This window comes from Mastomys coucha, unplaced genomic scaffold (genome assembly GCF_008632895.1).
Source record: "Mastomys coucha isolate ucsf_1 unplaced genomic scaffold, UCSF_Mcou_1 pScaffold21, whole genome shotgun sequence".
Classification (NCBI taxonomy): domain Eukaryota; kingdom Metazoa; phylum Chordata; class Mammalia; order Rodentia; family Muridae; genus Mastomys; species Mastomys coucha.
In genome coordinates, this window is record NW_022196904.1 from 72,729,334 (window position 1) to 72,751,418 (window position 22,085).

General features: G+C 41.7%; 1 protein-coding gene across 3 annotated transcripts in view; it reads left to right on the forward strand.

Annotated features, from left to right (window-relative positions):
* Efl1 (elongation factor like GTPase 1) overlaps positions 1-22,085 on the forward strand; it is a 128,610-nt gene that overhangs the window by 42,260 nt on the left and 64,265 nt on the right. For all 3 annotated transcript variants that reach the window (XM_031387206.1, XM_031387207.1, XM_031387208.1), the window contains exon 15: positions 8,077-8,215. In XM_031387206.1, coding sequence (XP_031243066.1) covers positions 8,077-8,215 — 139 coding nt within the window. The remainder of the gene's footprint in view (positions 1-8,076; positions 8,216-22,085) is intronic.

Below are 22,085 nucleotides of genomic sequence, written 5' to 3' on the forward strand. Positions count from 1 at the left end.
AGAGGTCCTGAGTTCAATTCCCAGCAACCACATGGTGGCCCACAACCATCTGTAATCGGATCTCATGCCCTCTTCTGGTGTGTCTGAAGAGAACAACAGTGTACTCATTCATATACATAAAATAACTAAATCTTTAAAAAAAAAAAAAAAAGGATATGTGAAATAGTTTAGGCTCACTGTGGAAGTTAGCCTACTCAGATCCTTCCTATATCCTTTGTGTTGTTTTCTGTTGCTGATGTTACAGATTATATCATAACCAGCCACTGGTTGTCAGCCCATACTTCCTAAGACTTTGGGGCTGGGGCTGACTTAGCTGGGTGTCTGTGGGATTTTACACTGCTGAAATCAGGGTGTTGATGAGCTGTTCTCTGAAGGATCAGCTATGGAAGAGTGTTCTTCCAAGAGTGTGTATGTATGTGTGCACGCAAAAGCTATAGGAAGCAAGCAGGTGATAGGTGCAGCCTGCATTGATTTTTGTTTTTAACTTATTTTGAGACAGGGTCTTACTAAGTTACCTGGGATAGCCTTGAGCTCATTCTGTAGCCTAGACAAGTCTTGAGCATGTGATCCTTTCGCCTCAGCCTCCCAAGTATCCCCTGTCTTCCTAGCCCTCACCCCCACCCCCCAATGTCCACTCCTTCTCATTTCCCTTTAAAAAAAAAATGGCCATCTTCCCAGGGATATCAACCAAACATAGCATATCAAGTTGCAGTAAGACTAGACACCTCCCTCCTATCAAGGCTGGATGAGGCAGTACTGTAGAAGGGAAAAGTTCCCACAAGCACGCAAAAGAGACAGAAAGCCCCTGCTCAGTGCACTGTTAGAAGAGTCCCACAAGAACTCTTAAGCTACACAACTGTAACATACATGCAGAAGGCCTAGGTCAGTCCCATACAGGTTCCCTGGTTGTTGATTGTCTCTTTGGGCTCCTGTGAGCCCAGATTAGGTGATTCTATGGGTTTTCTTGTGATGTCCTTGACCCCTCTGGCTCCTACAGTCTTTATCCCTCTCTTCAGCAGGATTCCCTGAGCTCCACCTAATGTTTAGCTGTGGGTCTCTGCATCTGTTACCATTCATTGCTGGATGAAGCTCGCTGATGACAGTTAGGCTAGGTACTAGTCTATGAGTATAGCAGTATATCATTAGGAATTATTTCATTGACTTTTTTTTTGCTAGTCATGTTCAGTTCTGTCTAGGTCTCTGGGATATCCAGCCTCAGGATCAATCATTGGTTGACCACTCACACAATTTCTGGATCACCTTTACCCCAGCACATCTTATAGGCAGGACAAATTGTAGGTCAGAGCTTCGTGGCTGGGTTGGATGTACCAGTTCCTCCACTGGAAGTCTTGCCTGCATACAGGAGACGGCAGTTCAGGCTCTATATCCTCCTTATCGGGAGTCATAGCTAGTGTCACCCTCGTAGATTCCAGGGAGTTTCCATTGCACTTGGTTTCTAGCTCCTCCCCAAGATGCCCCCAAATTCCAGTTGTCTCCCAGTACTCTCTCTCTTTATCCTCTCCTACCTCATCCCTCCTGTTCCTGCCTCCACCTGCTCCAAGTCCACCCAGAAAATCTGTTCTAATTCCCTTCCCAGGAAATTCATGTGTCCCTTTTGAGCCCTCCTTGGTTCTTAGCCTGGCTGGGTCTGTACAGGCATTGTACCCTTTACAGCAAATATCCACTTATGAGTACGTACAATGCTTGTCTTTCTGGGTCTGGGTTACCTCACTCAGGACGATTTTTTTTTTTTATCTAGTTCCATCCATTTCTCTGCAAACTTCATGTTGTTATTTTTTTAACAGCTGATTTTTTAACAGTACATTGTGTAAATGTACTACTTTTTTTTTAATCCACTCTTTGGTTGAAGGACATCTAGGTTTCTAGTTTCTGGCTATTACTAATAAAACTGTTCTGACCCTCTCTGAGCAAGCATCCTTATGGTAGAAGAGAGTGTTCTTTGGGTATATACCCAGAAATGATACATATGGATCTTAAGATAAATTGATTCCGAATTTTCTGGGAAACAACCATATTGATTTCCAAAATGGCTGTATAAGTTTGTATGCCCACCATCAATGGAGGAGTATTTCCCTTGCTTCACATTCTTTCCAGCATGAGCTATAACTTGTATTTTTTTTTTTTAATCTTATTTCTCTGATGGCTAAGAAATTGAACATTTCTTTAAGTGTATCTCATCCATTTAAGATTCTTTTGTTGAGAGTTCTGTGTCTAGATCTGTACCCCGTTTTTTAACTGGATTACTTGGAGGTTTTGATGTCTGACTTCTTGAGTTCTTTATGTGTTTTGGATGTCAGCCCTCTGTCAGATGTAGATGGTGAAGCTCTCTTCCCAATCTGTAGGCTGCTGTTTTGTTCTATTGACAGTGTCCTTTGTCTTTTTTTTTTTTTTTTGCACTTCTGAAGGCATTTATTAAGACTATAGCAATGATAACACAATGTATACAATGGCAGAAACTAAATGACACAACAGCATTAAATGCCAATGGAAGTAAAATGAACATAAACATTAAATAATGCAAATACTATATGATAGAAATACTGTGATATTAAATGACACAGTGATGAAACTGAGTGACACAGCCACACTGATGTTGATACACTCCTAAATGAAACCATGATACACAGGCTAAATGACAGATGCTAGGTGATACCATGATTAATACTCAACATCAGTTTAATGTGAATTACCTTGACCCTAAACCTGCCTGGATTCAGCCAGCCACGTAGGGATGGTTGGTTATAGGATCTACCCTCTTCTCAGCTCACAGAGGCTTACAAGGAGCAGCCTGCCAGCAGGGAAACAGGACAGAGCCTACATAGACAAGGTAATAAGACCAGGTCTGCCATCAGCCCCAAACATGGCAACACAGGGCTTTGTGGCTGTTTCACAGATAGGGTCTTATTTACCATGTAATTATGGCTGCCAAAGGGCTCCTGTTAGCCAGGCTAACCTTAGACTCAAGATCCTCTTGCCTTTGCCTCAAAGTCTAGCATTATAAGCATGTGTCCTTATGCTTCTAATGACTTGCTGAGCTTTACACCGAAGCACTCATACAGTTCTTCCAAACTTATCTTCCCAGACCATCTAACGCCAAAGCTTTCATTGGTTTTACTTTGTTTTTCTATGAAAGACATGGTCTCATTCTGTAGCCCAGGCTGGCCTGAAATTTACTCTGTAGCATAAACTGGCCTCTAACTCACAATCCTCACTCAGCCTCTCAGGTGCTGGGAGTTATGGACTACATGGCTGGCTTCCAAAGCACTTTTGTGGTTTGTTTTGAGAAAGAGTCTATAACAGGCTAAAGTGGAATTCTCCATCTTCTTGCTGGATTATAAGCATGCACCAACATGCCAGGCTTAATTCTGAAATAACCAATTGGTTTCTATGGCACACATTACACAAGCTGAGTAATAAACATGATTGACCCTGGCATAGGAACAAGCCTCACTTTGAATAAGATGAAATCTAAGACTCCAGGATCATGAAAGAGCATCACTCCAGACCCTGGTACACACTGGCAGCAGCAGAGGAAGCTAGATGCCAAAGAGGATCTTGAGGTCAGCCAGTGTGAGCTTGGTGACAGGTCCTCTGGATCCTGAAAGGACCTGTTTTGCCAAATCTTTCTTTTTTTCTTGGAGCTATAAGATCTTCTCTTCCACTGTCCCCTCACAGACAAACCTGTGTATAACAACATCCTTCTCCTGTACTACTCAGGAAATCTGGTCACAAGCTTGTTCTTCAAGTGAGGGATGCCAGTACATGTCGAGAAGGAAAAGGTGGTTTCCTCCAGTCAGATTGAGTCCCAACACTGCCAACCAAGAGGGAGATCAGCATGACCTGAGGTCCCTGGGAGTGATTAAATGCCTCCATCAAGTTCATTCTCTGTTTGGGGTTGACAGAGCCATCGATGGTGGCGTAAGTCAGTTGGTTGTTCTTGAGGTGCAGTGCTATTACCTGCAGCATGCTGGTCCACTGAGAGACAATGACACTCTTTTGGGACCCTGGACCTTTTTTGATTGCCTCCAGTTCTGCCAGCAGAGAAGACACCTTGGTGCTCCTTCATGTGTCATCAAAAATCTCCACCATGAAGCATGTGCCATTAAGGCTAACAGTGGGTGACGGCTCTGAGACATGGACTTTGGACAAGGTCAGAGCACTGAGCTGTTCTTCCAGGGATAGGACAAGGCCTGTGCTCTCCAGTTCTGTGGGGTCCAGAGCCGACTTCAGCAGAGAAAAATGGCAGCAGCCCTGGCAAAGCTGGAGAACCTGGGATAGGAAATGGATGGTGCTGGGTCTCTGGGAGTCTGCCGCAATGCAGTGCTGAGGTACACTGGACCCAAACTCCTGAGCCACTCTACTGAGTATCAGGGCTTCTTCTAGGGTGGCTGCCTCTACCTTCTTGTCTCTTTAGAAAGGACTGGAGAGCTGACCTTGACCTTGCAAGAAAGATGTCATAAACGACCCACTGGCAGCTACATGCAGGCAGTGGTACCAGTGGAATCCAGTTGGTCTTTTGTTCTCAGCAAAAGGCTCTTGGTTAAAATGCTTAACTGGGTCTTCTGCCACTGCTGTTTCCCTGGGACAAGACTCCAGTGACTGATGCAGCTCATCAATGGCTTCACTTGTGATTTTCCACACATTATAAAGACGATGTTGGTTCATATTGCCTCCTGAGCCCTGACTGGCTCCTTCAGAAGTTTCCTGGTGGCCTGCTTTTAGTCCTAGGGAGGTTGCAGGCTGGATGAGGGGCCTGGGAAGGGGCTGGGGAGATACCAAGTGTGGAGGGGCAGCAGCAGTTTTGGTGATGTTACTCTGCTCTGATTCCTGAGAGGGACAGTTCTCCCTAGTTCCTTGTTTTGGGGAGTGAACCAGAGCATGGATTGTGTCCTCCAAAGCCTGGATTTGCTTAAGCAACTTCTCACCCTTGTCAGGGAGAGCCTGGATGGGTGCCCGTCTTTTGTTTCAGCTGTGCTGTAAGGTTTGCACGCCGGGCTGCTGGGTCAGATGGTTCTCCCTTCTTGGAAACACCTGAAGCAGCAGGTTTCTGTCTCTGCACACTCTGGTCAGAATGGGGGCATCTGTTCCTGTTTGGCCTCGGGCCTTCCCATTCCAGACCTGCTCCCTGCTGAGGTGTCCCTCTATCTGGACCTTGCTCTCTGGGTTCTGACCAGGAATACTCGGCATTAAACACTGGGTTTCCTTTTCTCTCAGAGGTTCTGACTTGTTCAGGACCTCTCGCCTCTCACTCTCTGATACCTGAGGACTCGGGTGTTCCTTGAGGCACCCCTACATGGCCTTGTTTGGAAGCCATTCCTTCAGTTTTCTTAGTTTTGGGCCAGAACTTCATTTTTTCCTCTTGTTCTTCCCTGTCACCTCCAGACTGTCTAGTTGTCACCAGGTCAGATAGAGGGGTCCTTCCCCATCCTGCAGTTAGTTTTGGGCTTCTGTTCTTTCCTTTGATCCAAGAGCTGCTCTCTGTTTTCTCTCAGCTTCTTACAAGCTGTCTTTCTCTTACTTTCTCCTTCGACAAACTGTTTGCATTCAACTGTTTTTTGATGGTTGTTAAGCATCCTAAGTGGGTTCTTGGCTGGCTGGTAGAGTGATGCTATAACTCAGATGCCTGCTGAGGCTTACTGGTCACAGAGAGTTCCTTGGGGCTAGGATCCTGCCATGGGATGTTTCTACACCAGTGCTTCCCCTCTGCCTAAGTTCTAGCACATCAGAAGAACAACCTCCATTCTATCTTGCCCCGTGGTAAAAACAAACCCTGAAGCTCAACCACAAATTCCTCATGCAATAAACAGTGAGAAACAGGAATATAGGTGGCCTGCACAAAGCCACACATGTTCATCCAGCACACATAGAAGCTCTTTCCCTTATTCGGGCCATCATGGATGCTGGTCTTTAAGAAGCAGGTGGCCCTGGCCCCATGCTCCAGACACTTAACCAGGTCCATAATGCCGCCGGGAAGCCCTGGCCCACCTGGTTTCCATCTTTGACTCCCAGTGTTCTTTGTCTTACAGAAACTTCAGTTTCATGAGATCCTGTTTATTGTCTATCTTAGTGCCTATGCTATTGATGTTCTGTTGTCTCCTGTGCCAGTGTATTCAAGGCTCTTCCCCACTTTCTCTTCTATCAGGCTCAGGGTATATGATTTTATGTTGAGGTCTTTGATCCACTTGAACTTGAGTGTTGTGAAGGGTGATAGATGAGAATCTAGTCCCAGAGTGAGTTCCAGGACAGCCAGGGCTACACAGAGAAACCCTGTCTTGAAAAAACAAAAACAAAAACAAAAAATCTATTCACATTCTTCTACATCCAGTTAGATTAACATTTGTTGAAGATGCTTTCTTTTCTCCATTGTATAATTTTGGCTTCCCTGTCAAAAATCAGGTGTTCATAGGTGTGTGGGATTTACATCTGGGTTTTTGATTCTGTTCCATTGATCAGCCTGTCTATTTTTACATGCAGTTTTTATCACATTGCTCTGTAGTGCAGCTTGACATCAGGATGGTGATAGCTCCAGAGGTTCTTTAAATGGACAGGTTTGTTTTAGCTATCCTGGGTTTTATTTTTCCATATGAAGTTGAGAATTGTTCTTTCAAGGTCTGCAAAGAATTGTATTGGAATTTTGATGAGAATTGCATTGAATCTCTGGATTGCTTTTGATAAGATGGCCATTTTCACTATATTAATCCTACAGATCCATGAGCATGGGAGATCTTTCCAACTTCTCATATCTTTTATTCTTTCTCCAGGTTCATAACATTCTTGTCATACAGATCTCTCACTTGTTTAGCTAGAGTTACACCAAGGTATTTCATATTATTTGTGACTATTGTGAAAGGCATTGTTTTCCTAATTTCTTTCTCTGCCCATTTATCATTTGTATATAAGAGGGCTATTGATTTTTTTTAATTAATCTTGTATCTAGCCACTCTGCTAAAAGTGTTTATCAGCTATAGGAGTTCTCTGGTAGAATTTTTGAAGTTGCTAATGTACACTATCATCTGCGAATAGTAATACTTTGACTTCTTCCTGTCCAATTTGTATCCCCTTGATCTCCTTTACTTATTATTCTGGCTAGAACTTCAAGTACTACATTAAATACATATGGAGAGAGTGGACAGCCTTGTCTTGTCCTTGGTTTTAGTGAAATTGCTTTAAGGTTCTCTTCATTTAGTATTGGCTATCAGCTTGCTGTAGTTTGCTTTTTAGGTATGTGCCTTGTCTCCCTTGTTTCTTCAAGACCTTTATCATGAAGTGATGTTGGATTTTTGTCAAAGACTTTTTCATCATCTGTTGAGATGGTCATGTGTTAGTTTTCTTCCAGTCTTTAGGTCCTGTATGGTCATTCGTGCCAGTGTTTTCTTAAGAATGAGTAAATCAAATAGGGGGCTCATAAATCTACCATTCTTATATATATTTTTCTGCATGTATGCTCTCTCTCCTCATCAGTGTTCCTAGTATTTTAGCATATGTTCCCTTTCAGGTTAACAATGTGGCATAGCTACTTAGCAGATGCTCGGCTTTGTCATGGCATTTTTAATGTTTTTTTTCCATGGGTTTTAAGGCAGTAGCACGGTTCTTATTGAATGCTTTCAGAACTTTATCAGATGATCTCAATAATTTTAAATTATAATGGTAATAATGAATGTTGAAATAGAAACATGGTATCAGCATGAGAACTGGTATATGGCTTAATGCTCAGACATAATAGCAGTGGACTCTAGACCAGCAAAATGGGAACTACCAGAACACAGGAGAATTTGTTAGCCTCAAAGCTTATTGGTGGGGATTCAGACACATTTTAAATATTTGAGAGATTTTAGTATTTCAGAATTTGCTCATCACATACGACTCGTTTCTTATAATCCTTTGAAACTAACATTTCAGCTTTGAACATTTGGGGAAGAGGCAGAGGTCACTGCACAGTGTTTTGCTGCTCAGTAAACACTTAAGGGCGCTGTAGTGCCTCGCCTGCTTCCTCACTTATGGGCGCTATAGAGCCTTACCTACTTCCTCACGGTTTCCACCATTTTTCTCTGGCAGGTTCCACTAGGCTTCTCAGCTCCCCTAGAGGACCTCCCTCCTGTGCCCCACATGGCATGCTGTACTCTGGAGAACCTGTACCTTCTGATGGGAAGGGAGCTGGAAGATCTGGAGGAAGTACCCCCAGGAAACGTGCTGGGTAAGGGTGATGCTGGGGACTCTGGTCACTCCAGCCTTGACTGCTATCCAACATGGCATGGATATTTAGTGACATTTTTAAAGAGAATAACCTGTCTTTTTTCATAAATATAATTTTTTTCTGGAGTCTTTAACTTAGTATAATTGAGTCACCAGCCTGTGAGTCAGTAACTTGGAGATCTAGTTCAAACCTGCAGATGCTAAGTAAACTGTGATACCCTATCTTAAGTGGGGTTCCATTTGCTTAGAAGCTAAAAACAGAATATATACTTTACTCATATAAAGTCAGTGTAGATGATCAAATGCTTCTTGGTCTACAGGTTTGATTCTGATTTTTGGAAACTGTTTTGACATGAAGGTCTGTTTAAACTTGTTTCTTTTCCCCTCACCCCACCCCAAGTGCTTCTTACTATTGAGAATTGCTTCTCTAATAGAATTGATAGATATTAATTTTCCTGTAAATGTTGTCCCTTTCCCCTTGCTTGATTCCTGCCCCTGTGCAGCATCCATTGAAGTGCTCAGTGCTGCTCTTGAGGCAAGCTCTTCATCAGAACTGGGACATGGAACGCAGTGTCCCATTGTGTGCTTGAATCTGAACCATAGGGTCCTTGTCAGCTGTTGATCTGTTTATTCAATACCTGCATAGATGAGAAAGTCTCATTAAATGAAGAATAATAGTCTAGAATAGCTACTGGTTTACCTGAATTTCGTGGGTCCTAATTCAAAAAACATGGCAAAACATTTTGTTATGCTCCTGCTGAGATGTATTTTTTTTTAAGTTCTTAATTTTTTTTGACATGGAATTAGTAGAATTTCAACCTTCTCCGTATTCCCTACTTCATTTCTGTTTCTTCGGGAAATGCCACTGAACTTTTGTTTTAGCTGACGATTGATCTAGCTTTGTGAGTGGCCATAGCCAACTTCATCAGAACTTCAGGAGTGTGGGAACACCCTGCCTCTGCTCCTAAGCCCTCCTTGCGGTTACTATGACTTGGACCCCCTTTGTGTCTTAAATGGCCCTGTAACCTAGAGGAGCTCAGCATATGTTCAGGGAATGGAAGCCACTCTGTGGTGTGGACAGCATGGGTGACCTTTTTGAGGCTGCCTTGCCTAAGGCTCCATGTGTTGCTTTCCAGTGCAACTGGTACGAACGTGGCAGGCAGTGGTTTGTGGTTTTCTTCTGGGTTTCTAGATACTGTCCAAGTCTGTGGGTAAGAGTTTATAGAAGAGCTGAAACCATCTCTTTTTCATCCATCTCTCAAGGGAGCCATGGTTCTACCCGCTGCTGTAGGAAGAGCCACTAATGAGGTAGAACGCTTCATTTCTTCTTGAGGAAAATAGACATGTACCTCCCTCTTCTAAAACTTGTGGAGTGGAGGTGGAAAGCGGGTAAAAGTGACTGAACATTGTTAGTCATTTACCTATTTACGAATATTCCAAAGGGACGTATTACTTTAAGGCAAAGTAGATGGAGTGGGACATGCCAGGTGTATTTCCTGTACTTAGCTGCTTAGGTCTCGGTCCATAGTCCTTGGCTATTTGGCTCTAGCTCTGTGGAAAGACAGAACATCATGGTGGCAGGAGCATGTGGTGTGAAGTTATGGCAGCCTGAAAGTAGAGCAGAGTGCCTTAGACCTTGAGGATGGGACGAAGCGTAAAGTCACGACAGGGAGTATAAGGTATAAAGCTCCATGGTCACTGCCATAGGGGCCCATCTCCAACCAGGCCCCGCCTTCCAGAATTCTACTTCCCAATAGTGAAACTGTTCACTGGGGCAGAACCCTCATGATCTGAGTGTCTCTGGAAATTCAGCCCAGGTTATGCTTTATTAAACCTCTAAGACACTTCGAGAGCCAGTTAAGCAGATGAACCATCCCAGCCTGCTAGCAAGATTTATTTTTTATTTGTGTATAAAAGGGCCTTGCTGGTGACTTCTGTATGTAGTTTTGTTTCTTTAATCTGTCGTGTGCCCTGGTAACTGCAAGGGAGGCCAGGATTTGAGTGTAGGGATATTTGGGCTAGGAATAGTTTTCAGAGGTTGGACTTATAGGGCCAGCCAAGCCATCCCCACACCTCATCACTTGTTGCCTAGCAATTCCCAAGTCCCCTTTGCTAAAGTTATTTTTCTTCACATTAACAAACAAGATCATCCCCCAAAAGGATTCTGAGTGTAACACCACAGAAGTTAGAGCCAGGCTAGGTTCTTTGATTTGCCCTCTTAAATTGAGACAGACAATAATTGTTTCCAAACCAAACTTCACTCCCTGCGTAACCAGCAAGAACAAAGGCACCACGATTCTGCCCACAGCTTCCCACCAACTAGTTAGATCGGCTTCTGGCCAGGCATGTAACCTTGCTGGGCCTAAAGTTTTTCAGATGACTTGAACTAACTGCCACAGTTACTAACATTACTGACAATTCTGTTTCTTGTAGTAGAAACAGAACAGCTATACTTGTTTTCCAAGATTATTATCTATGATTTGTTCGTTATATTTATCATTTAGCCAAAACTTAAAGGACAGAACATTAACTAGTGATATACAAAGTACATTTTGTTGTACTAACTATAAAATACTAACAAAACTATAAAATACCTACAAAGTTGAACTTGACGTTCCTATTGCATTACAGCAGGCTGATATTCTAAGTCAAAATGCAGTTTAAAATTCTTCATACTTATATCATGCAAGGTTTTGTTTTGTTTTGTTTGTTTTTTTCTTTAGCTTTTTTAAAGATAAGGTTTCACTGTGTATCTCTGGCTATCCTGGAATTTACTCTGTAGTCCAGGTTAGTCTTGCACTCCCAGAGATCTGCCTGCTTCTGCCCTTTTTACCTAGATTGTTGGTATCTCCATGGTTGGAAAATAACAATACTATATCCAGGTTCCTTCAAAGCCTCTAATTTCTCAGGTTTATGGTTCTTAAAGATAAACTTTATTTCAGTAATTAGGACATTTTCTCTCCCAGTATTCATTACAAGAAGCAGTAAATGTTTCACTTTGGTCTCCTGGGCCTGATGACCCATTTGAATGAGTCCATCAGAACACCATGAGCTGATTTGCTGCCTCACAACCCAGAACAACCTCTTTAGACAAACTCCTCTGGCTCATTAACTTAAAACCATATAGCATATGTTAGCAGTCCCAAGTTCCTAAGCCAGAGTGCTTAATAAAAGCAGCTGTTCAAAGCTAACATGGGTGGAGGAGCAGAGGAGGAAACTGAGAGCTTTGATCTGAAAAGGCAGGCAGCACAGACAGCTAGCTGGTAGCCAAGGACAATGAAGGGTTGCTAGGGTACATTGACTGAAACCAGGTGTATCCACACAGTTTTTCATTGTTTATAGTTTGAAATGAAAAATTAGGCTAGCTGAATTGGGTAGAATAATCTGCATGTTCCAATTACCTTTGCTGCATTACAAACCATGAAGCCTAATGGCTTAAAACAAAGGTGGCTTTTTTTTTTTTTTAAATGCATTTACAGTTTGTGCATTTGCTTGGTGTGGATGATGTATGTGTTCCACAGGTGTCTGCTGAGGGAGGTCAAAGCCTGAAGGTAGAGTTGTAGGAAGAGCCTTTCAGCCCATGTGCTGGAGGCTAATGCCCCCCCTTGGCCTTGGTGGGCAAACAGGCTTTATAGGTAAGTGGCTTGTTACACTTTGAATATAAATCATCTCAATGGGCTCACTTTTTAGGTGTTTTCTCCTGTTGGTAGTGCTATTTGAGAAATTAGTAGACACTTGAAGAGAGACTGTGGGTCACCAGGATGTGTCTTTAAAGGCTCTATATTGCTCTGTCACCTTTATCTCTTCCTCTATACCATGAGATGAACAACCCCGTCTCTGCCTCCACTGTCCTGTTCTGCTTCACCGTGGGCCTAAAATCAAGGCCACCATCACATGCAGAATGCGATCTCTAGCACTATGCTTAAATATATCATTCCTCTCCTTAAGTTCTCTCCATGAGTATGTCCCAGCATGCCTTCCATAGGACATGCCTTCCGTAACCTTGAGCTTCATGCCACCACCTCCTATTTGTTAGAAGTGAATCGCAGCCCATATTCTAAGAAGGAGAACTATTATCTACTTGGTCTTAGTTGCTTTTTTAAAAACAAAAACAAAACTCACTTTTAGTGAGGAGCCTATCTAGGATTTGTGGACAGTGCTTTAAAACTACCACACTCTTGTTCACAGATAACTTCTTGTTTCCTTTTGTATTTTATACACATCACAGATTAAGATAGAGATATTCATAGTGATCAGGGAATGCCTCTGAGTTCCTTTTGACTTTCTTCAGTTAGAGAAAAAGGCATACCTTTTTAATAAGAAAATGGTGGCCAGCGATGTGGCTGATGGCCCTCTGCTTTCCATCAGAAGCCGTGTAGCAGTAAGTTCATTCAGTGCACACCAAAATCGTTTTGTTGGAAGAGGAAATGAAAACATTATATAGCATTCTTGAACAATCAGTATTAGGTAGTCAGACTCTATAGCAAAGTTCTTTTATTGGAACACTTGAAAATGCAGATTTCACATTTGAACTGAGCTGTAACTCACTTCAAAACTTGTATGTGCTGATAAATATGGAAAAGATTTTTGTAGTCTGGAAATAGTTGATTTCAGGTTTAAAGTCATTTAATTCCAACCTGATGTTTGTATAGTTGGTATAGATGGGACCAAAGAGAACTGTGTGGAGCACACAATAGTCTTTTGTTCAATTCCCCACTGAAAATACCTCTAAAAATAAATGTTTGCTGCAGGCTTGCACTAAAATATGAGGGGAAATTGAATTAGAATTCCAAATTCTTGGCCTTTTCATATACTCTTATAGATCTCTTCCATATGGTTGAGCCTTTAAAAGTTCAGGGACACATTCTGAAAGGAAACATGATATTCGTCTCTTCACAACCTAAGGAAAATAATAAATACTAATTAGCCTTTTTCTGAACAGATTTAGTTCTGCCATGGTTGGTTGCTGGGCCAATAGGAAGTCAGTGGCAGTGATCAGTATGAATTGAATAAGGGTGGAGGGTATGTGTAGTGTGTGTGTGTGTGTGTGCGCATGTGCATATATGCGTGTGTGTGTGTATGTGTGTGTGTGTGCGCATGTGCATGTATGCGTGTGTGTGTGTGTGTGTGTGTGTGTGTGTGTGTGTGTGTGTGTGTGTGTGTGTTGGAGGAGTGGGCATTCTGTTTATGTAAAATAACCTAGAAAGACGAATCATAGGAGGGATTTTACCAGCAAGTTTGACTTGATTTGTCAAGTCAAATCTCAGCAGTTTGTGGTTGTAGTCCTTAGGTCTTGGTGATACTGATATAATACTTTAAATTTATTTCTGGAGAATTTTTACAATGTATATTATTATCAGCATTTCTGATTGGAGAAAGTTTATTGTGATCAAAAAAAACTTAATAGCTTTGCTAGTCTCTTACATGGAGTAGTGTAACCTGACTTTCATAATTCCCATTTACAGATGATAGTGATTTACAAATTTCCCTTTTTTATGCTGGTTATATCTTATTTCTTTATGTTTTCTTCTGCTGATAAAGACTAACAGGTAACACTGGGTAGAGCTGCTATTCCTTACTTTAAGAATGATGTGCCTAGTGTTTCAGCTTCACCTTTGATTCAGTGACTCTTATTTATCAGGCTAAGAATAATACTGAGTTGTACTGATGAATAGTCAGACTCTGAAGAGAGAGTATTAGAGGCTTTCCTGTTGTAACTAATGTCATGAATTATATTTAATTTTCTTAATTGTATTGAGTTGCCTTTGTAATCTTAGAGAAAAGTCCCAGCCATTGATCACTGCACATTCCTTTACTAGAATGTTAGATTTAAAATTAGTGCTTTGTCCAGACTTTCATCATATAATGAGGACAACAGACCAGTGTTCTCTAGGTCACATGAAAATACCAAACAGGAAACCTCTGTCTTCCTCCTGTTGAGAGCCTCCCTGTCTGGTTGGTGGCCACTAAATACAGCCAGGCATGTACGTTCACATGGTTTGAACCCAAATGACAGTAAGACTGACTTCATCAGTTGTACTAGCTGTATTCCCAGTACTCTGTAGCCATGTTGCAGAAGTGAAGCTGGGCATATGTGTACTGCGAGCTCTCGCAAGCTCTCTTTTTGGAAGGGCTGCTCTGCCCATCGTGTATGCCTGTGGGGGTCTGGGATGCTGTGTATTCCTCCATTCCGATTCCACATGTCTTCTTACCTGAGTGCTTGATTACAAAGCTGCCTTTAAATTTTTAATGTTATATATGGTTAATATTTAATAATTAACCATATATAATATTTTAAAATATTTAATATTTAAAAAAAAACTTTCCTAACTAGAGACATAGACATGCTTACTTATATATAAACCCCTGGGCTAAAGAAAGCCCAATGCCATAATACATTAAAAATAATAATATGACACAAGTTCCACATGTAAATTTGAAAACTCAGGTAAGCTAAGCAGAAGTCACCTCTTGCTGTATGTGGAGCAGATACCGGCATTGGAACAGATGAGACAAACATACATTACAGAGCTTCCCTTCATGTTCTGGGAAACAGTTCATGTGCCATGAGGCTTTCCTGATTCTTAACATTTGTGATGCTGACTTCCATGAAACCACTTGTCCCTGGCTGGTATCAGGTTTGTGATGAAGTAATGTGATCCCCCTAGGTTGTTCTTCCTGGTCTGTCTATCAGTGCTCCTGCCATCACAGATGATAAGACATTGGCTAGGTCGTAGAGATAGGTGATGTTGGCCGTGAGAGTGACATTAATGACTAATGTCTGCCAGGACTTACTGTGTACTAGAAACTACTAAGTACTTGTTGGTGCCTGTCTTATTTACTACTTGCTGGTGAGAGAGGACTATTTCACAGACAGGGAATTGAAGCTCAGAAACACTGAGTAACTAACTCTCCATCTTCAATACAGTGGCACATTGTGAAAGCTGGTGTGTTTAGCTGCTGCTTTCATCTGTGGATGTTTATCCTTTTTGTTTCTGTATTATTTATGTTTTCCTCCTTTGCTTCTAATCAGTCTTACTGAGTAATCATTTTTGACATTGCATTTTACCATCTGCCTTTAAAGAATGTCTTCATATTGTCTGTCTGTCCATCTGTCCTTCCTTCTTTCCTTCCTTCCTTCCTTCCTTTCTATTATTTGTAGGAGTTGTTTCATTTAGTATATTTAAAACTAAAACATATATGGCCTGAATCTTAGTATGACTTTGACTAAATGCCTGTAATTTTATATGTAGTTTGTTTTTCATTTTCATTTCCGGGTTTCACTCTGTAGCTGTGTAGACCAGGCTGGCCTTTAACTCACAGAGATGTGCCTGCCTCTGCTTCTCCAGGGCTGAGACTAAAGCAGTAGCCTGCACACCTAATCTTCTCATTAGTTGTTATGTGTGCCCTAATTCAGCAGTTTGCAGACATTGGACTGCAGTTGCAGGTGGCACTGGGACATGTTCAGCTCTGGAAACCACTGAGCAGGTTCTAGGAAGGGAACATCTCCTTCTCTGTCACCTCAGCTTTGATTGTTGTAGTTCTTACCATGTAGACTAAGTTGTGCCTCTTGGTTCTCATAGTCATTAACTGAAGTACTTGGCTGTGAACATGGGTCTTTTGAAAAGTTAGGTTGACACTGCTTCCTAATCTAAAAGTTGCCCCTCGAGACATTATATGAGAGCAGAAACACACTCCATGTCCAAAGAGTGTATACATTTCTTTCTCGTTCTTTTTGTTTTTTGAGAGTATCACTATGTGTAGCAGTCTGGCCTGAAACTTACGAATCCTCCTGCATTAGCCTCTCATTGCTGGGATTGCAGGTGTACCCTACCACAACCAGCTTCCTCTTTAACTCTTTCTTTAATGAAATTTCAAGGGCAGAGGGCAGATCCTGAGGGAAGGTGAAGGGATAGTGTTTAAAGTTATTGGTTAAAGGAGCAAAGCAGATTAATGTGTCAAAAATGGTTGAGTCAATGGGAGGGATCATGGAGGGAGAGATGCAAGAGTCGGTGAAAATGCAAGTGACCAGTGGTGGGAAGTGTGTTGATCTCATTCAACCGTGCAGAAGACAGGAGCATCTTGTGAGAGAAGAATGGGGAAGGGAGTGACATTTTGAATCATAGTAAGTGGAAGGAGAAGTAACAGCGAGCCCTTGCCAGCACATCATTACACTATACTTAGACTAAGCTGGATCAACACTAGGCTCCCAGGAGAAAGAGAGATGTGAAACCTAGCAAGCATCACACAGACATGGAAATAGAAGGTTGGCCTGAGCATAGAGGAAGTCAGGGGTGGACTGGAGCTGTTACTAGACAACTGGAAGCTTTCCTAGGAGTAAACTTGGAGGAAATGCTCCTGACACCTTCAAGGATGGAGGCAGTCTCCCATGCCACTGAACAGCCTCCTGCAAACTCAGCCTGCAGGCTTCTTGCAGTTTCTTGAGCTGCAGCTAGCTATAATTTTGGCCCATGTGTGTTGGATGAGGTAGTTAAAGAGTGGGTCTTTGTACTCAGAACGTGAACACAACGATAGACTTCAAGTCAATTTCATTCCAAGGACATAATTGCTGAGACAACAGTGACCAGCCTATGGAGTCCAGAGCCTGGAACTTAGCTAAATTAACAAGATGCCAACAAGTCAGTGTCAGCAGTGACGAGGCAGGAGGGGATAGAAACGGACCAAGCAAACCCAGTGCAGGAGACAGCTGCTGAGGCTCGGGCTTGGTTCTTAATATTTATAGCTCACTTCAAAATGGGGAAATAATTTGATATTTGTAAGTGGCGTAAATATTGATGAGATACCATTGATAGTTCATACCATATAATCTTTAGATAAAAACAGATCTTTCTTTCAGCAATTCCAAATGCACAAATTGATGCATTCATTTGAATTCAGTTTGACATTATCTTAAGGATTTTAAAGATAAGTTTTACAGGAAGGTGTTAAAGTTTTGTTTGCTTTCCTGTTTGTTTGTTTGTTTTTAATGTTTTCTGAGGTAGAGGTATTTCTTTAAGACCCTGAGGCTAGCTTGTAGAACGGAGATTTTTGAGTAATCATAGGAAGGATGAGTTTTGAATGGTGACAGTTTTTTATGAAAACTTTACATAGCTTAATCTTTCAGAAATGACAGTGTGTGGCTTAGAGGAACTCAATGTTAGATGAAGAAGCATGATTCAATTATGATCTAAAATGTGAATATATATGGCAAACAAGTAGATATGTAGCAACTCAAATGCGTTTTAAAATCATAATTGAGTGCTCCTTTATAGTCATTAGCAGGGCAAAAATATTGCAATCTGGTAACACCTTGTATTGTGTTTGTGGAACTGTGGGTGTGCTCTAAAGGATGCATGATACCCACATACTGCGATTTTAACTCAAGAGAGGGGTTAGTAGACTCTTAAACAAGGAACGCACACAAAATGTTAATAGTGTTCGTGTTCATGAGAGAAAAGCAAATTAAATTCTCATTAATGCAAATTATATTGTTATGGAATGGAATGTTGTACATGAGTAACAATGAATGATATTATATTATCAATTTTGGAAAGTCTTGCAAATGAATTGAAAACATGCAGTTTGCAGAGTTTCTATATAAAAGTTAAAAGCATGTAAATACTGTAGATTATTTAGAAACAGATGTGTCCAAAGTTAAAAAAAAAAAAAGACAGCAAATTCACGGTAATTAACTTAAGGGAGCTGGAACTGCCGTGGATGCTGGTAATGGCCCGCTGCTTTGGGCAGTGGGCTTATGTCCTTTTTTTCAGTTTTCTCTTTACCCTTATTTAGATACTATTTGTTTCCTATGTACATGCATGTGCATGTGTATGTATACACACATTCACACACATACACATGCATGCACACATACATACATTCATAGGTAATAGTATTAATGTGGTTTCTTTACCTTGATGTTTCTGTCCTGTACAATTTGTTCCATAGAACTGAGTGGAAAAATACAAAGTCTGTGATTTAGAAATAGAATGTTCTGTGTTAAAATTCCAGTTTAGCTTCTGTTTCTAGAGTGGTTAAGTAACTAGTTTAGTAACTGGGCAGGTGCTTAACTGATCCCTCACTTTGTCAGCTATGGGATGAAGATCAAGCAAGGCTACTGTAAGGTTCAATGGGATGTACAACCTCATTTTATTTCAAAAATACCAAAACATAGATGTTAATGAAGTCTCATGCTCATTACCATTTATTTTCATAAGAAATATTATTATTAGTTAGTAGGCTTCCAAAAATCATACCTACAAAGTAAAAATCTTAATAAGCAAAGTATGATTTGCTAACTGTAAATATTAAAAGATGTTTACAGTTCAGAAAACATAGATACATTAAATAGATACACTTAATGTATCTGTTTTAAAACTTCAAGTGGGCCATTCACAAGCATTCTTAGGACAAGGGCTCTGTTCTAGGGAACTCAGTTAGAAAGCTGTTCTGCAGCAGTGCCAAGAAAGGAAGTCAGGTCCACTTGCTGATGCCGCATTCTCCTGAATCCCCCTCAGTCATAGTCAGTTCTGGTTACAAGAACCCTGACCCTCTGGGATTGTTGTAGAGAAAGCTTGAGATTGCAGCAAGAACCCCTTTACTTGAGAGGCAGAGCCTAAGGAACCTTGCAGCTCCTGGAAGGGGCACTGGTGTCAGAGCCCAGGTTTGGGCTGGAGCTTAACTGTGGAAGCAGAGTTATGGGAGCTTTGGGCTTCAGAAGCAGTGCCTTGGCAGAGAACTATAGCTTATACACAAGAGGAAGGAGGACACAGACAGTAGTTACCCTCTTGTCCTAGAGCAATGGTTCTGAACCTTCCTAGTGGTGAGACCCTTTAATACAGTTCCTCATGTTGTGGTGACCCCCAAACATAAGCTTATTTTCATTGCTACTTTGTAACTTTAATTTTGCTACTGTTATGAATTATTATGTAAGCATCTGTGTTTCCAGATGGTCTTAGGTGACAGAGTTGTTCACCCCCAAAGGGGTCACAACCCATAGGTTGAGAGCACTGTCCTGAAGTCATCTGAGAGTGGCCACATACCTGGTCAGCAAACTAGTTTAATCTTTTTAAAATAAAGATGTGAACTTGTTAACTACAACTACATGAACAGCATGTACTTCTAAAATGACATTCTGAAGAGAAATCATCTTCATAAATACAAAGACCATGAAAGTTCAGTGCAGTTTCGTAAAAGGAACTCTTATTGATTAATGTTTGTAAGCTGACAGCAGCATAGGACATCAGAATCTGTACCTCCAGGATTATATTAAGAGCAGTAGGCGTTGAGAGCATGCAGTTCTTCTGTAGAAGAAAACATACTGTGTTCTTTTAAAAGTAACTTCCCCTTTCCCAGTTTTATGTAGGGGGACAGATCATTCAGTTTATCCTTGACTAGGGCAGGCATCTCCTTTGTAGGTGAGTGGGAAGGCTGTGGCTTCCTACTTCATCTTGTGTGCTGGATTGGAGAAGGAGGGCTAATGACAGACTTCTTGGGGACTGGGCCTAATTGCTCTGTGTACTTCATGTGTATTATTGAGTGGATGAGTTAATTGATAAGATGACTGAGCTTAGGTGGCAGGAAGTGTGAGCAGCCAGAAGCTACTTAGTAGCCCATCATCTGCTTTTTCAAAGCTTACAGTGCTCTTAGACACATAGGGAACATAGAAAGGATGAAGGCTTAGCTCCCTGATATAAAGATACTAGAACTGGGCTCTGAGGTGGCTCGCTGCACAGCATGAGGTCCAGAGTGAGACCCCCAGAAGCTGCATATAAGCCAGATGGGCAGTGCAGTCCACCTGTAGTCCCTATATTTCAGAGGCACCCAAAGCAAGCTGGCTAGCTAAACTATATTGCTTCAGTAAATAAAAGAGCAGCTTCTGATTTCCACATATCTGTACACATGCATACATGTGTACCTACACACATGGGACCACATCCATGCATACCACACACAAACATGAAAATAAGTACTAGACATTGGTGGGTAAGAGCAAAATCCTCTCTTTATTTGAGCATTTCTTGTTGAAGAATACTAAGGCAGTTATGTAGCTTTGTTTTGCTTTTTACTTTTCTTTTATTGAGACTGGGTGTCATGTAGCCAAAGCTGACTTCAAACATGTTTTGTAGCTGAAGGTAGCTTTGAAGTCTTCATTTTCCTACCTCCACTTTCAGGTGCTGAGATTACATCCACCATCATACCTGGCCAGTTGTGTGTAGGTAAAATAAAATTATTTAATCTCAGAGCCATGGCGGAATTATTGTGAATTCTTAAGTTGGACACTGAAACTAATGTCTTTCTGCCCTGGTGTCTGGGCTGAAAGAGGCAAGATTGTTGAGCAGGGAAATTCTGAATCTCTTCTGGCTCTTCCCTCTTTTGCAGTGTCAACAGAAGAGTGTGGTCTTGGGCTTTGGCATCCTGAGTTGTCCTAGAAGCCTTTGGCGCACCTTTGAGTTCCCCAAGCAGAGGACTACCAGGTTAGGCAGGGGTTAGGCAGGCCTCAGTGGTCACAGTCAAGTGCTAGTTGGCCCATGGTGATTGTTTTGCCGTGTATCCTCAAAGGGCTGTAAGGGTCACTGTTTTTTCTTCCTTAAATTCCCTAGCTCCCTACCATGCACCTGAGAGTTGTATTCTTTCTCGGATTGCTCTTCTGACATCTTATGCTGTATAACTCACATGCTGGTCTCCACTCTTCTAGAATGTGGGCAAGATAACATGTAAACCTGGTCAGACTGATGGTTTTCCATAAAAGCACCTTTCTGCTCCTTTCCCCACTGTTTTAATACCACTTTGGTTATTTGTAAATTTTCAAAATTGTACTGGACCCTTGGTTCATTCTCCAGCACTTTATAACAGAAAGAAAAAAACCAGAACAGAACAACAACAACAACAACAACAACAACAACAAAAACAGTAGAGGTGGTGCAGCTGCTGGGCTATATTTTCTATTCTGGTGTGTTTTGCCAGTTTCTTTATTTAATTTGATCATTTTTATTTGTCTCAGTTAGATCTTTGTTGATGTGTAGAAGACCATAACCAAATGCAACTTGAGGAAGGAAGAGGTAATTTAGCCCACACATCCTGACCAGTCAGTACATCCACTAGGGATGCCAAGGCACAAAGTAAAGCAGGGCAGGAACCTGGAGGCAGGAGCTGATGCAGAGGCCATCGAGGGGTGCTACTTAGTGTCTTGCTCCCATGGCTTCCTCAGCCTGCTTTCTTTCAATACCTGGGACCACCAGCCCAGGGGTGGCACTGACTACAGTGAACTGGGCCCTCTTACATCAATCATTAATCAGGAAAATACCCAGTAGGCATGCCTGGCGGCCAGTCTGAGGGGGCACTTTCTCAATTGAGGTTTCCTCTTCCAGATAACTCCAGCTTTTCTTCCAGATAACTCCAGCTTTTCTCAGGCTGACCAGAAACTAACCAGGACATCGGTAATTCATTTCTCTTTAAGATTTACTTTATATCTTTATTTGCATGTGTGTGGGTGCCCTTAAAAGCCAGAAAAGGATGTTGGGTCTCCTAGAGCTGTAGTATACAGGCAGTTGTGAACTGCCATGGCGGGGCCTAGGCCCCAGCTCTGGAAGGGCAGGCAGTGCTATTAACTGTCTAGCCATCTGGGTAGCCCCATGCAGTTACTTTTGAATTTGGTTTATCTCAGCTTGTTGTTGTGTGGGGGCTGCACTCTTACATTCATGCTTACATGTGAGTGAGCTTGAAATCCTTTTTGTCTTGTCTAGTTCATGTCTGTCTATGTTAAGGCATTTTATTTTGTTTGCAGAACAGAGTCATGATCACATTCTTCTTTTTTTTTTTTTATTAGATATTTTCTTTATTTACATGTAAATTTCTCCATTCCCAGTTTC